The 20,302-nt window shown below is 28.4% G+C and overlaps 1 protein-coding gene across 3 annotated transcripts in view; it reads left to right on the top strand.

Annotated features, from left to right (window-relative positions):
- Positions 1-20,302, top strand: part of LOC107455286 (inactivation no afterpotential E) — a 99,327-nt gene that overhangs the window by 54,401 nt on the left and 24,624 nt on the right. For 2 of the 3 annotated variants that reach the window (XM_016072791.3, XM_016072792.4), the window contains exons 4-7: positions 4,645-4,813; positions 6,126-6,210; positions 14,786-14,920; positions 17,774-17,851. In XM_016072791.3, coding sequence (XP_015928277.1) covers positions 4,645-4,813; positions 6,126-6,210; positions 14,786-14,920; positions 17,774-17,851 — 467 coding nt within the window. Of the gene's footprint in view, positions 1-1,599; positions 1,734-4,644; positions 4,814-6,125; positions 6,211-14,785; positions 14,921-17,773; positions 17,852-20,302 lie in introns of those variants that run through there. The other variant, XM_016072793.3, reaches the window with a different exon arrangement.

Raw genomic sequence — 20,302 nt, 5'->3', positions numbered from 1 at the left:
GAGATTATATCTTTTTTTTCTAGCTTTTTATTATTTTTTTTAAATTTTTAAAATTTTTTTAAATAAATTTGCTATTTTCAGTACTTTCTCTTCTTCTTCTTAAAAAAATGACTTATGCGTTTTTAGTAAATGGGATGAATTTGGTTCTTGGTAAAAGTCCAATTAGACAACTTCGATTTGGTCAACTTAGACAAATGGTTAACTTGCCAAGTTTCTCGGTATTCGAATTTCGAATTGTAAATTCAGAACAAAATTTTTTATCATTCCAAATTTTCATCAAAGTAATTCTGTTTAATATTTTTTTGATATTTCGTTTCGCTTGTGAATAATTTTTTTGCCATTTACAGAATATGCTATTTTAAATGGGGTTCAGAAGTTCTTATTCTCATTTTCTTAGATAATGCGTGGATAAAAAAATAACGTTGGCAAAATAACGCTTGGATAAATTTTTCACGTAATCTGTACCTCTTATAGGTTTAAGCAATTTCAAACTAAAAATTCTCGTATGTTGAAGAGTATAATTTAGTCTTTACCTTGCCTTTGCATTATTTTGCATATATATAACGACATTTCTTCTACACGACATTTTATGCTCTTGATATTTTGATCGGGTATTGTTTGCAAGCATAGGTATGGCGCAATAAACCTAAACGAGTTTGCTAATAAAAGAACCATGATAAAATTATTGAATTTATATACCAACCTTTTCAGAGAATACTAGCTTTTAAGCTAACTAAGTAAATGTATGGATCTTCTATCAGGTGTTCCAAAAATTACTCATGATTTAAAAAACAATATATTAACAGGAAATATGAGGAATTAAAATGTGTAATTTGTTACGTCCAACGTACAAAGCTAATTACTATAAAAAAAATCAAAATTAGCTTTAATAATCGGTCTCATATTCATTTTGACTAATTCTATTGTTTTTTCTTTTAATTTGATATTATTTTTTCTACTTCTGAGTAACGACTATTTTACACCGTTCCTCGCTAACATTTAATCTCAAATAGCCATTTCTGCTCTGGAATTACTATGCAAATCAAAAGCTTCTCTCAAGTTTGGATCTGGTAGATGTAAGCGACCACAAACTCTATTAACTAGCAAAGAAATATCTACTAATCAACAAAATATAACATGAAAAATCATTAACACAATGGCTCACAACAATTGTAATGATTCTATTGATTTCTTAAATCATTAACTATTTGTATGCTGTCTGGTCTGAATCAAAATAATGATTTTAATTGAATATTGTTATTTGCTAATTTAAAAAAATACACTGAACCGACATCAGTACGTTTACTTTTTCCACAAGACTAAAATAATTTGATCAAAGCAAATTATTTAGCCGGTAAACAATACCAAGAAATAAAATATAATTAATAAAACTTGAAAACATTCCACAACTTTTAAAAGAGTATTTTTTTAAATTGTTCTTCTTTAACACTGTCAGCTATAAATGAGAATTAATAGACAATGGCCCTAAAAACAAATGAGAATACTCCTTCTCAGTGACGTCAAAGAATGAAAATAGAAAGATAAAAGTTAATTTTAAGCGGTTTAAAATATCCGCCAATTCTTGGCAGGAAGCCCTTGTTTACTAACTGTATTCGTGTCCGTCAGACACTTCATCTTTTTACTCCTGAATAATTCAATACAGGAAACGCTGGCCGGGAAAGAAAAACAACAATTCTTGAACTTACTTCGCCATCCCGTTTGAAGAGAATCCTGTAAGTAAACTAAATAAACTTTACTTTAAAATTTTGGTTTCTGGGTTAGTGCTGATGTTTAATTAAATATTCACTAAACGTAATTTCTTCAGTTTTCTAAAGGAATAAATAATGGATTTGATTTAGATGGTTGCTCAGTAATTATCTGTACCATTGTTAAAATCAAAACTAATAGTTATTTGTAAGTTATATTGTTCGAATAGAATATTAAAAAAAGAATTAATAATTTATACCATTGTGCGTGCTAGTTCCGGAACAAATTATCAACTTTACTTTATTATGCAATAACGACTGAAAGATTTGCTTACACGTGTTAGTTTTTTTATGGGTTTCTTCATTTACATTTGCGTGTCTTCTAGAGCAACTTCAGGTAGTTCCGTTGATTATTTCATATTTTCATGCTTTGCATAATTTATATTTTACATGTCTTCAAGTTACATATTTTTATGTGTGTCTTCAAGTATAACTTCAGGTAATTCCATTCACACATCATAAATTTATACGTTGTTTCATTTATCTTTTCGAATCTTAACATAACTTCATGCGTTTCGATTTACTATTCATGTTATGTGTCACTTCGTTTATTTTATGCGTTTATCCATTTGTTACTTCAAGTACTTTTTCAATGTTCCTTCATATCTCCCTAGTATTGCTTCATGGCTTTCATGATATTTTTAAACTTCAAATATTTGACACGTGTTAGTACTGATTTCAGTTCACACAAATAAAACTTTATGCGCCACTGTAGCATAGACAAGTGAATGAACTTAGCTATCATATATTTCTCAGAAGTTATAAGAGTGTAAATTAATCAGATCATTCTCATTGACTTTGAAATGAACCGCACTTTTAAACAAAAATATGCTAATACAGTGCTCAAAAAAGAAGAAGAAATATCACTGAGCTACTTCCTACTTATAACTTTTGAACTAATGTTTGGATCTTCACATACTAGGACTCAATGATTCGAGAAGCTAACCTCAAAAAAAGATGCTAATTAATTAGTGCAGAGGATATTTTAAGTTGCGAAATCAGACATAAAACGTACTTTCGCTATATTCGCCCCTATATTTTATCAAGAAAAGGTTTGTTTATTCATAAACAAACCTTTTCTTGATAAAATATAGGGGGTAGTTAAAATTTTAGAAATATGGTCCAAATAGTTTGATCAAAAGAACTGCTCAAGATTTGAACCCCTTAATTTTACTTTTTGCTTATTTTGCCATATACCGAAAATTTTTTGAGTGATTTACATATTTTTGCATACAATTATTCGTTGATTCGTAAATTCGTTGATCTAAACATCATTTCGAGCAAGAAATAATTTTTAATAATTATTATTTTTTGTTATTATTTTATTTATTAATAGTAAGAAAAGTTTTGAATTGAATGGTTTACAAATTTTAACATCATTTTAGAAAGTGTTAGTTTGTATGCAAAATACAAAATTTGTTTGAAATCAGTTGAATAGATTTTTATAAAGTCAAATTTTAAGCATATGACTTCTTTAAATTTGATTTCTCAGAAACTATTCGAACGATTTCGTTAATGTTCTGTATTTTCTCTTAAAAAGGTAAAAAAGGTACGTCAAAAAATAGCATGTTTATTCAGAGAAAGTACATTTTCCTGTCTAATTTCGTAACTTAAAATATCACCTGAAATAATAATTAGTTCAGGTGTTAATTGAACTAATTAACATATTTGAAGTCACCTTCTCTAATCATTAAGATAAGACTCTAGTAGGTAAACATCCGATCATTAGATTAAAAGCTATTCAGGGTAGTTCTTTTTTTTGCGCTCTGGGCAATAAAGCGTATTAGGGTAACATAACAAGTATGATACGCTAATTGATGCTTTTTCAACAACGCAACTTGTCGTTTATATTTATACATTTATCACTTTATAAAAGGCTGTCTTCTTTAAATAAAAAGTGTGAATTTCTTGTTTGCTTTTATTATCTTAAACTGAAATAAGCTTAATAATTTTTATTATTTTGTAAGTAATATTTAATATGTAAGTACTTTAAGTATACTTCAAATATTGCTATCAAAGCATCGAAAATTGTTATTTTCTTCATATTTTAAACTGAAAAAGCATTAATGTAACCCATACAGAAAAACAAGAGCACATTATCTTTTCTGAGCTGACAATCAAAGAAAAAAAGACATCTTCTTTATAAAACGAATTATTTTTTTATGAAACACATATTTTATTAAAACAGGCTGGGAGTCCTAGACAATTAGCCTTCATCTTAAAAACATCATTGCTGTGAATATTGGGCAATGGCACTTAACTTTAAAAAACATCAAAGCAGGGAATACTTCACAATTACTCTTTACCTTAAAAATCAACTTTGAAAGAAATACTGGGCAATGACTGGTTACCTTAAAAAAACATCACTGTTGAAAATACTGGGCAATAGTTACTTATTTTAAAAAAAGCATCGAGGTAGGGAATATTGGGCAAATTTATTTTTACCTTAAGAACATCTTTATAAGAAATACCGGATAACTATCCACACAGCCCTTATCGAATAGCAATTCCCTTTAATATGGTTACTATTAATGAAACATGTAAATTATTAAAAAAAATTGTGCCTTTTTTATTAATGTAAACCAAAGCGAAAATAAACCAACGTTTTGCTCCAAGAAATTTCTAATATGTAGGTATCAATAAATGATAATCATACCAATTAAAAGTATAAAATAAATAATTTTTCATGTTTTGTCCGTTATTCGTCTCACACTGTATACAAAGTCTAGGCAATGTGCAGAATGTTTAATCATTTCAATATTTTCCGGTCCATTTTACGCATTGTAGAGAATACCAGATTTTTAACTTCGCCAGTAAAATCTATTTTATAACCACCCTTTTAATCTTTATGATTCTTTGCATGATGATAATTTTTCAGGTATTGTCATATGCAACTGGTGTGTCCTATTGAGTGTCCTGGTGACCACCTGGTGTGCATTCGACTCTGCCGGAAGATCCTGGGTTAAAATGAAACGCTTTAAAATCAGTGATAAGCCACTGCCCCCACACCACAGAATATCGGGACGACACAGGAACTGGAGACACAGGTTAGACCTTATTCTCTGATGGATTCTAATAGTTTTAGACAATATAAAATTCATTCTGCATTAATGATTTAAGTGAACTAGCATAACTGTTCATTTCTTTTTGTTTGTTTCGTTTTGATATCTGATGATTTGCAGGGTTGGCAACTGGCTTAAATTGTATGGATTAACTTCCAAAATTTAAGTCTACTTACTAATTAAAGTTGCAACCTTTTGTTTATGAAGTTCAGGATAAGGGAAACATGCCTTGAAATGATTAACTTACTATATGAGCATTACTTATACTGTCCTGCACTGCTGCTTACGATTGCATTGCTTTGCCTATTATAATTATAAAGAAAGAATATAATAGGAAAGGAAATAGCAATCAGATTTAATATATTCCCATTTTACATATATAGCTATATATATTATGATACAATTATAGCAAAGCATATACTAAAATGAATAGTTTACAATGTTTCGCATTATTGTACATTATTGAGACCGAACTGCATAGCAGATTATGATTGTACTGCTTTGCCTGTTAAGTTCAGTTTCAGGGAAGCACGGTCAAACTTTGTTCCTTTGCGATGTTCTTACATTGCTGATAGTGATCAACAATACTGATGAAAATGCTACTGCATTGCTTTAAAAACACAGTTTTAGAGGAAATGCACTCTGTACTTATCAAATTACAGTGCTCTGCATTATTGATACTGACCAGTGATGCTAATTACCACTACACTGCTTTGCCTTTTAATAACATTTTATTAAAACACAATCTAAATTAATTACTTTTCAATGTTTTGCATTACTGAACTGCAATACTGATTGTCTTGTCTGTCTGCACTGTCTCGTTTATTAAGTGCAATTTTAGAGAAGCACAAACCGAAGTGAATAATTTACTATGTCTTCCATTTAATTTCGAGCAACTAACATGTATGCAAGATATATTTTACAGACTTTACCTCTTAACTTTCGAACTGTGATATCTAACTTTAATGAAAATAAAAGATCGACATAATGTTTTTTCATATGTATCGATAATAAGCATATATTTTTGACAAATATATTTTTAGTTGTAAAATTTTTAGCAAAAACCCCAATAAGGGAAATTAATAACCATTGTGGGGAAAGGTAAATAAGATTAGCATTCAGAACATCATGCTTTACCAATTTTCACTTTATCAATCATTTTTATAAAGAATATTGGTTTTTAAGAATAAGCTAATTATTGTAACAAGCTCCAGTTCTCAAGAATATTTTATTCCAGAAAACTTTTTACATAAATCTTTTATTCCTGAAAATTTTTCTTACAAAACTTTTATTCCAGAAAAGCTATGAGGGAGTATCAGGATAGCTGGAACAAACGATGCCGTCTTTTATTCTGTTGTATAGGGCATTCAGACCAACAAAGAGTAAGTTATTTTAAATAAACTTGAACGGCAAATTGTTTGAAGATACAGCAATGTTATCAAAGAAAATTGTTTGCAATTCTCAAATTTTAAATTGCAAGCTTTGTGCTTAAATAAATCAATGAAAGAAATCTTCGCATAAAAAGTATCTATCATCGCGCTTTCAATAGACTACTTTGAGAGATACTACTACTTACTGGTCTAAAAAAGAAAAAAAACTACCAAAGAATTTTTAATGAAGAATAACTATTTCTCTTAGAAGTAAAAAAGCTGTTAATAAGTGCGAAATTGAAAAATTATTGTTTGGAAGATTTTATCTTTAACGCAGAAAAAGACACCAATGCTTCTTGCTGCATTTCATATTATTAAAATGCTAAATATAATATTTTTCATTCATTTTGACCTAAATTGATACAAATTAATAAAATTTATGAAAAATAGGCTTAATAAAAATTCTGAGTGAAAAGGTTAATGACTCACCGTTTTCAAATATCTCCAAAGAGATTGATGTCTCAAATATAGTTGACATCAACCATATTATTAGTTTCACGTAATTTATTTCACGTATTATTTAAAATTTAATTTGAAGCCTGCAGATTAACTTTAATACAAAATACAGGCAGGGCCGGATTAACCTATGGGCACACTAGGCACGTGCCTAGGGCCTACGAAATTCAGGGGCCAACGAAAAACGTGGGAGAAAAAAATTTCTTGACAAAAATAATTTAGCTTTAAAAACAACAAGTGTATTTTGCACAAAATTATGAAGATACAAATAAAAATATAATATTTTTCGGTAATAAATTATTTTGCAGAATCTTATGATCTAATATATTACTTTTTTGCGATTTTTGGATTCAACGAAATCTTGTATTATGCTGTCGAATTCCAAACTACGCAAAATGTCGTATTCAATAGACATAAGTGCGAGCGATGCCAAACGATCTTGATTCATTGTTGAACGCAAATAATTTTTTATCAATTTTAATCTGGAGAAAGATCTTTCTCCTTCTGCATTTGATCCAAGAATCGACAAATATATTCTTAATGCAATGTGAACGTTAGGAAAAGTATTCACAAGTTTATCTTTAATTTGAGCCTTCAACATTTCTTGTGCAGATTTATGTTCATACAAATTTGAAAATAGTAAAAATTCATCTACAAAGTTTTCCTTTAAATCGGATGAGTAAATTTTCACCAAATTTTGCGCTTTTAGTTTAATCTCAGATTCTGAAAAAAAAAATATGCAAGAATATTTTAGCATATATTTTGAAAAGAGGGGAGGAGTGGGAGAAGGAGGGGAGGGTCAAAAAACTGCTATGCCTAGGGCCTACGAAAAGTATAATCCGGCTCTGAATACAGGTTATTATTTTTAGTGAAAAAAAACTTTTATACATCATCGGTGAGTTTTTAAATCTGGATACAGCCCGAAATACGTGTTTAAAAATGGACACAGATGGAAATGCGTGTTAAAAAGATGAGCTCAGCTAGAAACGTATGCTTAAAATATGGACACAGCTCGAAATGTGTTTTTATCAAATGGAAATAGCCAGAAAGGTGTATTTAAAAGAGAACGCAGCTAGAAATGAGCGTTTACGAAAGTGGACACAGCTTAAAATGTGTGTTTTCATGAAGTGCTTCTCTTAAATTTTTTACCAAAATTTAACACTTAAACAATAAATTACGTGCTTATTTTTCTTTACCTCCTTAAACACTAATCATTATAGGACAAAGTCCCAGACTTCGTTGTCGGAGTAACTAGATATATTACACATGTAACTTTTCAGGTGATTTCTTCGTATTCAGAACTTTAAGCGATGAAGCGAAGTTTAAAACTGTAAATTGATAAAACATAAATTTACAACCACTATTATGAATGTATAACAACCGTGGCATCCTTTTAAAAACAACTGTTGGCTCTTAAAGTCTTTAAAAAAAAGGACTAATTTAATGTATTGTACCGAAAGAAGTTTAAGTATTAAACTTCTAATAACACATTAAGGAGTTATTTTGATTTATTATTTTATTCCTTAAAAGAATGACAACACTCATTAAAGAAGTTTGAAAAAATGAAATCAAATGTTATATTCATTTTCTTAAAAAGCTTTGTCAATTTTTTTAAACACGCCTTGTTTAGTTATATCTATTTTGATAAACACGCATTTCGAACTGCGTTCATTTTCGTAAACAGGTATTTTGAGAATTTAAATACTCACTGACGATATAGTTTTATAATCCTTTGAAGAAAATAAGTTTTAAAAAAAGTAGTGAAAGTAGTTACATTGAAACCTACAAATTTATATCCAAGTGAAAAAGAAAAAAAAACGTCATATAAATCTAGCGAATCACAAGTGATAAATATGATAATGAAAACGTCAAATGAAGTTTGAATGCCTGATGAAGTTTGTTGGTATTTTTAACCACCCACTTTCAACCTTCTATGTTTTTTCTGAAAATAAAACAGGTTTTCTATGCATTTAATCTCTTCTTTATCAGTTTTTATTTGTTAAACTTCGGAATTGTTTTTATTTCCTCTAACTAAAATATTCATTTGTGACACCTAATGTGTACACTTTTTTTTTACTTTAAAGTATATATAAAAGTATATATTAAAGACACGCATGACGAAATACTATTTTATCCTTTTTTATTGATTATTGGTCTTTAAATTTATTTTACAAAAATTTTGTTTACTACTTTATTTTAATATACACATGTTTATTGAAAATGACAAGAAGCACAAATACAAAATTTTAAAACACGACCATTGCAGGAAAAGTAGTTTGACTTCCCTTTGCACATTCGAAAAACTACGCAGAACAAACTTAAACTTAATAAAGTTTTGCATTATAACTAATTTAATGCATTCTAAAATTTTTATATTTACTAACTAAACTAATACTTCTTCGTTAAATGAGAAATAAATATACATACTGCATGACTTAGATTATTTGATTTATCCGGTTAACCAACGTGCAATTCTCTAAGCGTTTAAAATTAAAACAAAGGTAATGTTGTATTAATTTATTAACTCCCTCACATCTTCATCAAATTTATGCAAATATACTTTAACATTCCAAACAAGTGAATAAAATTTCACCCCATTTCCGAGTACCTTCATGAATTATTCATGAACTTATTGATTACTTTTGGAGAGTTTAACCATAAAGAAATATATTAATTCAAACTAGATGGAATAATTTCCAATCTAGTGTTGATGTCTTTTACCAAAATATTCCATCAAGCTATGTGGAAAATACGATTGATTTCAAAATCAATATATTTCCATAAAATGCATTCAAAGATTGTTGCATAGTTAAAATACTTTTCTAAGTATGAGTGTGAATTGTTTGTTTGGAAATATATTAAAAGAAGTATAAGCTTAGTATATTATTACTAAGCTTTTAATAACTCGAGTTTGTGTCTGTGAGGATAGAATCTTGCAATCGAAATTTTCACCACTTTTCGAATAACTAGAGTGCTTAAATCTTATCTGGAGATGAAATGCCTAATAATAATACGGGTTTCATTTGTTTGCTGACCTCTACCGTAAAATAGATCACTTTGTGAGAGCAAAGGTTTCTTTGAGATACTTGTAACAGCTTCTAACAATGTAATTTTTCAAAATGTTTTGTAAAGTTTGCAAAATAAATAAAAAATTATCATTCAATTTTTTTTTTATTTATTTATTTATTTATATATTATTATTTTTTTTTGTTGTTTGGTTTTTGCCAAAGTCATCAAATTCAAGGTGATTACTTTCTGACAAAGAAGAAGAAGAAAATATTTGTTTTAAATTTTCTGCTATTTAGAATAAATTTGATTAAAAATTGCATTCGCTTCAAAAATGTACAAATTGGTATTAACAGTCAACATGTTTCAAAAGCTCATAAACAGATTTGACAGACATGAATGAATGAATTAATTTCACGTCTGGCAAGTCTTGAAATTAGGCACCGGTTTTTCAGCGCTTAAAACACGCCGACTGTTAATACCAAATTGTATATTTTTGAAACGAAAGCAGTTTTGAAGCTTTTAATCAATATATGTCTGCGAAGCATTTTTTTAATGTTGTAAATAAATCTTTATTCTAAATGTTAAATGAATAATCCCAAGAAACTGAAGTGGTAAAATATTACTGTGTATTACTTCTAAGTTTCAAACTTTTAGCTATCTAAGTTTCAAACGTTTTCGAAGCACAAAAAGCAGTACTTATTACCAGATGATTATTCATAATTAAAATTGCAATCATTTTCCTACTAGCAAGAGTGCTCAAATTTTAACTGCAGCTTTTTGTTTGATGTCAATACTAGATATAGAGTTTTCTGAATAGTTTGAATGAAATTTATAGCCAATCAAAATTTTGATCAGTTTTCGACGTAAACAAACTAACAGACACAAAACTAAAAAGAGGAAAATAATGAAATGAAAATGTTAGAAATTTTAACATATAGACTAAAACGGTGAAAATAGTTTTTAGCTTGGCCGGAATTGGAAACAGTTAGGGTGCATCACTCAGTTTTAAACTTTTGTCAGCATTGAAAATTCCTCCTACATTTTTCGTTTTACGTCTGACAAAAATACTGTTTTCTCCTTTTTCTTAGTTTACTTACAAAAGTATTTTCTGACATTTTTATTGCATTTTAATACTTTTAATGATAAATTTGAATCAATTTATAACACACATAATGTTACGTAAACTAACTTATAACCGATTTCATTAAACTTCGGAATTTCGATGCTTCTAAAATATTGATCGAAGGGACTAGAGGAATTAATTTTAGATGAGTGTTGTTTTAATATATTAATGCATGGTATTAGCAAGGTTGTAATGAACTTATTTTACGACATGTTTTAACAATTCTTCAAACTAAATTAAATAAAGTTATTTAAAATTTTATTTATTGCTATTTTTTTTCATGTTTTTTATAATTGTAGAAGCTTATTGGATATTTATAAAGAGTTAAAAATTATTTTATAAAGGCTTTTCTTTATTAAAATACTTAATTTTTTTTTAGTATTTGATAATTATTAATTTTCAGTGTGACTTAACATTTATGTTATTGACTCTTCCCGGTAAGGTATAATAATGGAAAATTGTGCATTTAATAATCATTTAATTTTTATTTAAAACTTTTTGGAAAAAAAAATTTTTTTGAAAAAAATTTTGAATTTCGTCATTTTGTTTCAAAAAAATTTTTTAATACTTAATGTATCTAACTTGGTTAATAATAACTTTGACATGGGCACTATATAGACGGCACGGCACAATAAGGACAGATTAATAAATTTCACTTATGCCCGAAGAGGGATTCAAACTTAGTCACAAATCACGTGATTTCATGACGAAATAATTCTCCAAATTAACGAAATACTGCTCAAGGATTGCTGAATCGTTAAAGGTGCGAATTTTATTTCTGAGAGTGCAAGGGCAACGAATTGAAAGGACACCTGGATTTGAAAAATAATCATAATGATAATCATAATAAAATCATAATGATAATAATAATAATAATCAAAAAAATAAGCTGAGGAATACAGAATGAGCGATACAATGAGATGTAATAAATGAGAATTAATTTTACTTGATAACAATATACAGGGTGTAAGAAGAAGTTAGGGTGTTATGCGATCGCGAGAAATGGAATATAGAAACAATCAATATTTTTTTTTAAAGTTCTCCAATGATGCGAAACCCGATCTCCCTCCCCAACCCAAGGGAGTGGTGTTGGGAGCAACATTGATATCTTAATATGTACCACTATTTTTTATTGCAGATTCAGATATTAAGAACAAAAAGTAACCCTATTTGACCTGTTTAAAAGGTGACCGTGATCGTAAAAAATAATAAATAAATAAAATTTCAAATGTTTCAATAATTTTTTTTTCCGAAAAAAGTTTAAGAAAAAATAGATACAAATTTTTGAAAACGATATTTTAAGAAAAACACTATTTTTTTTAAAAAAAATTTGCCTATTTTTATGTTCTTAGTCTAAGTTTCGAGATCGCCGTTTTAGACAGTTTATACCCTGTTTTAATTTTCTCGGTAACAGCGCCATCTGTAAAACAAAATGTATAAATTTTTTATGGGGTAACAAAAAGGGTAACTTTACAAAAAGGGTAACTTTTTTTGGAAAATCTGATTCTGTAATAATTTGATGTTTGGTATCATTGGATACTGTGGGGTTGGAAGATGTTTGGTATCATTGGATAGCCTTAGAGAAATATTGAATGCTTCTATTTTCATTTTACAATTAGATGAGTATTTCTCGGGATAATTGACTGTTTCCAAACTTTTCTTTACCGAGTATAACGATTATCTTTTATCATATTACAGTTCACATCGGATACAGTATTTATCTTTCTAAAATCATTATATTTTTAAAAATTTCCATGTAAATCTCAAGATTTATATCTGATAACAGATTTTCTTTCATTCTTTTTTTTTTTTGTTACTTTTGACAAGAATTCAAGAGCGGGCTTATAAAATAACAATAACGAGAGATACATTTTTCTATAACAATGAATTGATAATAATTATTTAAAGAAAAAAAATTTCAAAAATGCGCTTAAAATAGCAACAACTTCCAAAAAAATTTAAAATACAGAAATGGTCCATTCAGTACATTCTTTTTCAACTCTGCAATTCTTTTTCAGCGAGCACACAACAAAATATTTCAAATCAAAATACGGTAGTAAAAAGTACTAGCTCCCTGGGTGCATTATCAGTAGAAACTATTTTATTGTAAAAACCATTTTTACTGTAAAATTTTACTACATTATTAAATTAAATAAATAACTGAATTAATAAATTATTCTAACTACTATTTCAATGATAAATTTTCATAATATTGATAAATTATTAATATAATAAACTTAATTAATAAATTAATATTTTTTTCATCTAAATTTCAAAAGGTTATATATATTTAACTATCGTGATTCAGGGATTTTAAAGAAAGTACTACTGAAAATATTACGATATATCTGATTTTTTGTTCCGTAACATTTTACAGTGAAGATGAACTTAACGGTAAAATGTTCCGTCATCCTGTGAGCCGACATTTTTTACAATGCAGTTGCTTGGACAGCTTTATTTGTTTTACTACAAGTTTAACAGTTAATTCTTGAACTAATAATCAAATCTTAATTTTTCTTCATCCCCATCCTTGTCCCCTGTACATTTTTTTTACACACTTCAGTTATTATAAGTTTCCAAGTCTTATAGTTTTCGCACAGCAAAATGAAATGTAACGGTAAAATTGAACTTCCAAAAAGGCAGACGACCCTAACGAGTTTTTAATATAGATGAATCCAGAACAATGGTGATCTATATTCGTCATGTGACAGGAAGGGGATGATAAATTTTTTTAATTGTTATTATCACTGATACAATAAAAAGCATGTATACATTTTGGCAGTCATTGTTTACAATGACTGCCAAAATTTTTTAAAACTCAACCGTCTTTAATTTCACTACATTTTTATTTCTTATTCATTTCCGACATCGGATAAAACATGGCAGATTTCACCACTGCTATATTTTTAATAAAGTTTAAGAACACTTATCCGTCATCTGGGAACCAGACCGATTTTTTTATATATATATACCATTTAGCCGTATAATTTCTTACGGAAGAATGGCACGAATTGTTCAAAATTATAACTTTGCCTCGGAAGTGCAGCACTTAAACTGTGGCTATTTTTATTTTTCTTGGCAAAAGAGCTAAGAAAAACACTCTTTATGAAGAATTCCATTCTTAAGGAAAAGCTGAATGCATGTCTCTTCGTATGTAAACAGTTGCAGAAATGTTAAGTACAGTGCAGAAAAAAAAAACGGAGCAGGCTTTTTAGCTTTCGATCTAACTATCGAATCTTCCACGCACTAGGACTCAATCTTAATGATCCAAAGGATCGACCTTAAATATGCTAATTAGTTAGAGTAAGCGATATCTAAAGATACGCTAATATTCCCTAATGCTTGATCTAGGAATCCTCTTGTCTTCTGAGATTGAGTTTAAAATTACAAGGCTAGGGAAATAAACGTTGATAGTCGTAAATCCAAAAATAGATAAACTATTCAACGCCTGTTATAAAGCAAAATGAAATAAAATACATTTTTAGAACGTTGCACACCATTTTGACGAACTATCACTGAAATTACTATAGATTAGTCTGAACATGGGGCCTTAATTTCTTATATTTTTTGCAATTTTCATAATTATTTTTGAAAAATTACATCTACCGGAACTCACATTTGAGCCAACGAGAGTGTTCATTTTATGTCAAGCAAAAAGTTTGTCGATTTTATATTACCCTATCATATTATCCACTTCTATCTAGAATCAAAGCCCGTAAAAACATTAATTTCGCATTTCAATAAAGTAAATTTCGTTAACTATATTTGTAGCTGACATTACCAATATAAAGCTAGTTTAGGAACAAAAAAGTAATTTGCTTCAAAAATCATTCATTAGAGTTTCTCTTTGATTTATAAATTTATACCATTTTTAAACTGCACCACAGACCACAATATATGATATAGAGCATTTATTAATTACATTTCTTGATTATTTAGAACAATTTTGCGGATATAGCCAAGCTTCTGTCTGATTTCTTTCGGGACCTGGATGTTGTTCCATCAGACGTTGTTGCTGGTTTGGTGCTGTTACGAAAACTTCAACGACTGGAAAGACAAAACATTGTTACTAAAGTAAGTTTCAGATTTTGCTTCATATGCTTTTCACCGTTACGATATGAATATTTAATTCTTCATCATAGCGGGCTGACAAACATCAAAATAACATTATAAGAAACCGACGACAAGTACTAAAATCATTCTGCGGAATATAAATTTCTATGGCCTGCTATCGCTGGGTTGTTACCTGTACGAATAACTGAAAACATGTTCTGCCCCAAAACACAGTCACAATTGTATATATATAGTTGGACTTTCATTTGACGAACTTGTTTTCTCTACTTCGCATTTATTTCGAGGAACAGAGAACATTTTGGAAATTTCTTCATAAAATAACTTCCAAATAGCGAAGTAAATTTTCTATTTAACCAACTTTTCTCTTTGAACTTTTCTTTCTTCTATTTAACGAACTTTTCTTTTCTATTTATCGAACTTTTTTTACACGAAAGTGGATCACTTTCCCTATTTCCCAAAATATTTCAGAATATTTCAAACTTGTTAACACATTTTTTTATGGGGAAAATGACCTTGAATTGATTTTCGCAGCCACTTAACTTTTAGAGAAAGCAGTAAAATCCCTTTACCTTTTTGTTTGCATCAAAAATCAATTTACGAGAAAACATAACGGAAATTTCTAAAGCATAAAACTGTGATGTTCGTACTATTCTTAACAGTTTCTCTAAAGCTGGATTCTTAGTCAGAGTGGAGAATTTGGAAAGTGCGGTGGGCAAGGATGATATTCCGTTAAAAGAACTTTAAAAAAATGTGTCAACAGCTAAGAGAGAACCACAAAATTAATGATGATGTACTGATTAATAGTTTTATTTTAATTGAATTTCTTTTTATTGATTCTGAAGCTGCAACCATAGAAACAAGAACTGAATCGGATATTTTGGACAGTATACAAAATAGAAACAATACAGCAATAAATTGTAAGGAAGACGAAGAAGATGAAGACAGAAATTATGAAGAAATTACCAAACTTTCCTATCGTGAAATGTTAAAACCATTTGAAACAGTTCGAAACTGGATAATAATTTACAAGATAAAGATGTATCAATTGCTATTTTAATTATGTCTCGTGTTTATGAACTGAAAACCTGTTTTGTGTTGTTAAAGTATTTCAAAAGGTGATTTTCTATTTAACGAATTTTCCGTNTTTCGATACATTCTGAAACTTACGTTCGCAAATTCACCATAAAATGTCGCACAGCATATTCTTCAATTACGATAAGCTACATTTACCACCAAATACTGCTACTATGATTATTTTTGTTTCTGTTTTGTGTGTATATATATATATATATATATATATAAAACATGGTTCGTCGCTTCACTGTAAACAGGCTGTTTCAATTTTCCCCTCATTCACGTCTGGCGAGTCTAGGGAATGGGTGTCTATTTCTGACTTGCAACATGTCGGATTTTTTACCAACAAGAAGACAAACTCAATGGAAAATTTGAGGGTAGTAGATCTAGATTAACCTCACAGCTAAAACATCTTTGTAATAAAAGTTATTGGAAATTATATGATGACGTTTTCAAAATCTCCATCGTCCAATGAAACCAGCGACTGATGTGCAAAAATTATTAGCTTCAATTAGTCAACCTACATCCTTTCAGTGATCTCACTAGTAGAATTTACACAGATTCAAATCAGGTGGATACAGTCGTTAATTCACAATCAGCACGTCTTGTATACAATAGCATCGTGCTGTAGCGCTATCTGTAAACAAAACTTTGCAGAAAAAGTCAAAAAGAATGAAGGCAAACTCCTCACTTTGCCCCTGCCACCGTTTTCTTGTTACCCTACTTTAAAATCCATTTTATGGAACACCGTGCAAAATGAAATATTTGCATTGCACGAAAGAAAGTAGCATAAAATATTATTAATTTTATATTTAATTAATATCATACCAGCATTTTAAGTGTGTTGCACGTTTTTCATAATTAAAGAACTTAATAAAAAAAACGATTCTAAGTAACATTTTCGTGAAACATCGCAACAATAGAAAGCTGTTTGCAAAACACATTTTCCAATTAAAAATTACCTCACGTGATGACAAGGCAGAAAAAAAAGTTTCCAACAAAAGCTAAGCATGTAAAAATTTTAAAGTCAAAATTAAGTGTGTTTTTAAAAAGAGAGAAAAAAGAGGAAAATAAAAATAAAAAAACACTTTCTACCTTCTCTCATTAAACTTTTTAAATAATATATGTGCCAATTATCAATGCTAATGCGGAAATGCTTATCATCTTTTTATCAATAAAGAAACAAGACATTTAAGAAATACCATGAACGCTAATTGTAATCTTCCTCTTAAAACAAACAACAGTTACAATTTCAACAAACAATTATCTCAAAATAGTAAAAAGACTAATATTTTACGTTTCATGGTTGTGTATTTAACTTCAAATGGGTTGATTAATTCATATTTCAAACATTAATAAATTAAGAAACATAAATTAAAAATCTTAGTTTTTAATTAATTTCTATTTTTCATTAGGTAAATAAAGATAAAAATGATGGTTTAATTTTGTAAACCATTTAACACAAAACAAAGGATGGAAATTTAATTATATTTAAGCAAAAAAATGAAACGTTTTATTTCCAATATTATCCTTGTAATTTATAGTCTCATGATGATACATATCAATTCTTATCCGGAGTTCCAACAACATTAATAAATTGAGAAACCTAAATTAAAAATTTTATTTTTTATTAATTTTTATTTTTCATTAGGTAAATAATGATAAAAATGATAGTTTAAATTTTTAAACCATTTAACACAAAACAAAGATAGAAATTGAATTATATTTAAGCAAAATTATGAAGCATTTTATTTTTAATATTATCTTTGTAATTTACAGTCTGACGATGATACATATCAATTCTTATCCGGAGTTCCAATCACGCCATCGACAAGATTTCTTGACATTACGCATCCAGTAAGTATATTTTTTATAATTAAATACAAATCATTTCAAAAGATTTTCAAAATGAAATTATGTAAACGTTTTTTTAAAATTAATTATACATTTTGCATAAATAGATTTCTGCAACATAAAAGAATATATTGCATTTCATTTAATGTAATTTATGTTACAAGGGAGGTGGTGTAGAAATTGGGAAAAATATCATCATTAAGAATAATTTTGATGTTTTCATAATACACTAAATTAATCCACGTTAACATCACACAATATAACGTAACATAACGTAAGTGTAGCAAACATTTATAAAACAGAGAAAGAACATTCTACATTGAAGGAATATGCACGATGTTCAGTAATTACCACCCTTAATATTAATGTATTAATATAATACTTAATGACTTAGTTCATGTTAAAAATTACGTTTTTAAAATATGCACTTTAAGACTTAAAAACTAATAAAAGTGTCAGAAAAAGTAGTCAAACTCTTCATGCATTACTGCAAGAGAGGCTGGAGGAAAAGTTTCAAAATTACTTTAATTGTACGGTGAAACTTAGGGGTGTTTATAGTAATCGCCTTTCAACTCTTCTCTGTTTCATTTGGCAATCAAATAGGTTTCAATATTTTCAGTCCAACGTTCGTCAGAAATGCAGAAATAGCTAACAGCTTAAGCTGTTTCTGTTTATTGTATAAAAAAAATTGAGTGCTGTTTTCGCAAAAATGGGCATTAATTAATGACTTTTTCATAACATAAACACTGAACTTTCATAACATAAACAAGTGAACTTTCTTCCTTTTATATCTTTTCATTACTACTTTTATTTTGTTCAATACAATAAGTACAATTCCCTGCGGAGACACCAGAGAGCCATAATCTCAAGAAGTTTTTTCTCCTTTAAAATTTACAGAAGGAAAGTACTTGTTTGCTTTTATTTATTTATTTATTTTGATATGCTAAATGCATTTTTAAGAATGCATCTTTTCCACGGATGTTCTAATAATTTTATATCTTAATAATTTTATTTTTTAGTATTTTGCTCTCCAACTCGAAATTTTAAAAATATTTCAACCTCTGCAAATTAAAATAAAATTTACAAGCATTTTTTTAAAAATAATTTTTCAGGTAATTTCGCTTTTAATATTAGTAAACAAAATACTATTGAAAAAAGCGATTTTTATGTTTTTATTTTAATTTTTTTTTTAAATTTCTAGCATTGAAATAAAATATTTATATTCAACCTTTTAATCTCGATAGTTTTTATTTGGACATGCGATAGAAATTGCAATGTATAAAAGTGTTTATATGTCATTCTTTAGTCGCAAACGAACCAGTGGTGTAATAATGCAGCACATATTTTTTTCATGCACTCATATATTCTAATGTTTGTCCTTAAGAAAATTTGCGTTATTGAAACTTCAAATAGAACATACTATAGATTTGAAACAAATATTCATAAATTAATAAAACAACTTAGAACTTATTATAAATAAAACAATCGAATAAAAAATCAATTATATTTACTAACACATAATGAGTTGTCAGTTATGACGTGATTGTTTCGCTTGTCTGTTGTATAGGGCCATTGTTTTCTAATAATGTTACGTTAAAGTATTCTTCGGACCAAGATTGATTTATAAAAAAAAAATTATTAAGATTATTGCCTGAAATTAATTATGTTAAGACTATTTTTTTGAAAAAAGGTGGGTGAGATTTTCAAAATTGTGTCTACAAAGAATTATCCTTAAATTTGAACACCAGTCTTTATAAATAAGAGAATTTATAAATTCTGTCTTTATATAACGACAAATGATAAAATGAATGACTGCATAACATACAAAAAGAATAACTCCTTAGTGACGGACTCTCTTCTTGACCCATGCGAACCTTTACTGTTTCCCACATTTGTATAAAAAAAAAATTTTTTTTACAATTATCAGTAGACGGCTGAACAAATCCCAGGTGGGAAAATAGCTTCCCATCAGCATTTAAAAATTAATTGGTTGGAATCATATTTCTTATGGCCTTACAAAGGGATAACAGAAAATATAAAATTTTAAATTATATGAATTCTTTAAGCTTTATACGGCAAACAACGAATTGACCAAGAATTTTTTTAAATACATTCAATGCTTGTGAATTGAAAGATTATGTGACGCTGACAAAAATGGCGCCGCTCTTATATTATCCAGGCTTCTATTTAAGGGTCTATTTACCAGTATGGGATTTTAAAAAGTCTTTCAACTAAGTCTCCCAACCAATTAAGCTTCGTCACAAACGTATTGAAAAGAAATTTAAAGATTTCTCGTATTTAAATACTAGTTGTAATAAAGATTTCGTTTATTAGTTATATTATTATTTAAATTATCAAACTCATTCTTATACGAGTATAAACTTCCATTGTTATTTACATAATTCTTTTCCGTACAGTACCCTTTAATAAACTATTTGTTTATCCACTGATTTC

Source organism: Parasteatoda tepidariorum, chromosome 2 (genome assembly GCF_043381705.1).
Source record: "Parasteatoda tepidariorum isolate YZ-2023 chromosome 2, CAS_Ptep_4.0, whole genome shotgun sequence".
Classification (NCBI taxonomy): domain Eukaryota; kingdom Metazoa; phylum Arthropoda; class Arachnida; order Araneae; family Theridiidae; genus Parasteatoda; species Parasteatoda tepidariorum.
This window is presented reverse-complemented; position numbering and strand designations above follow the sequence as displayed.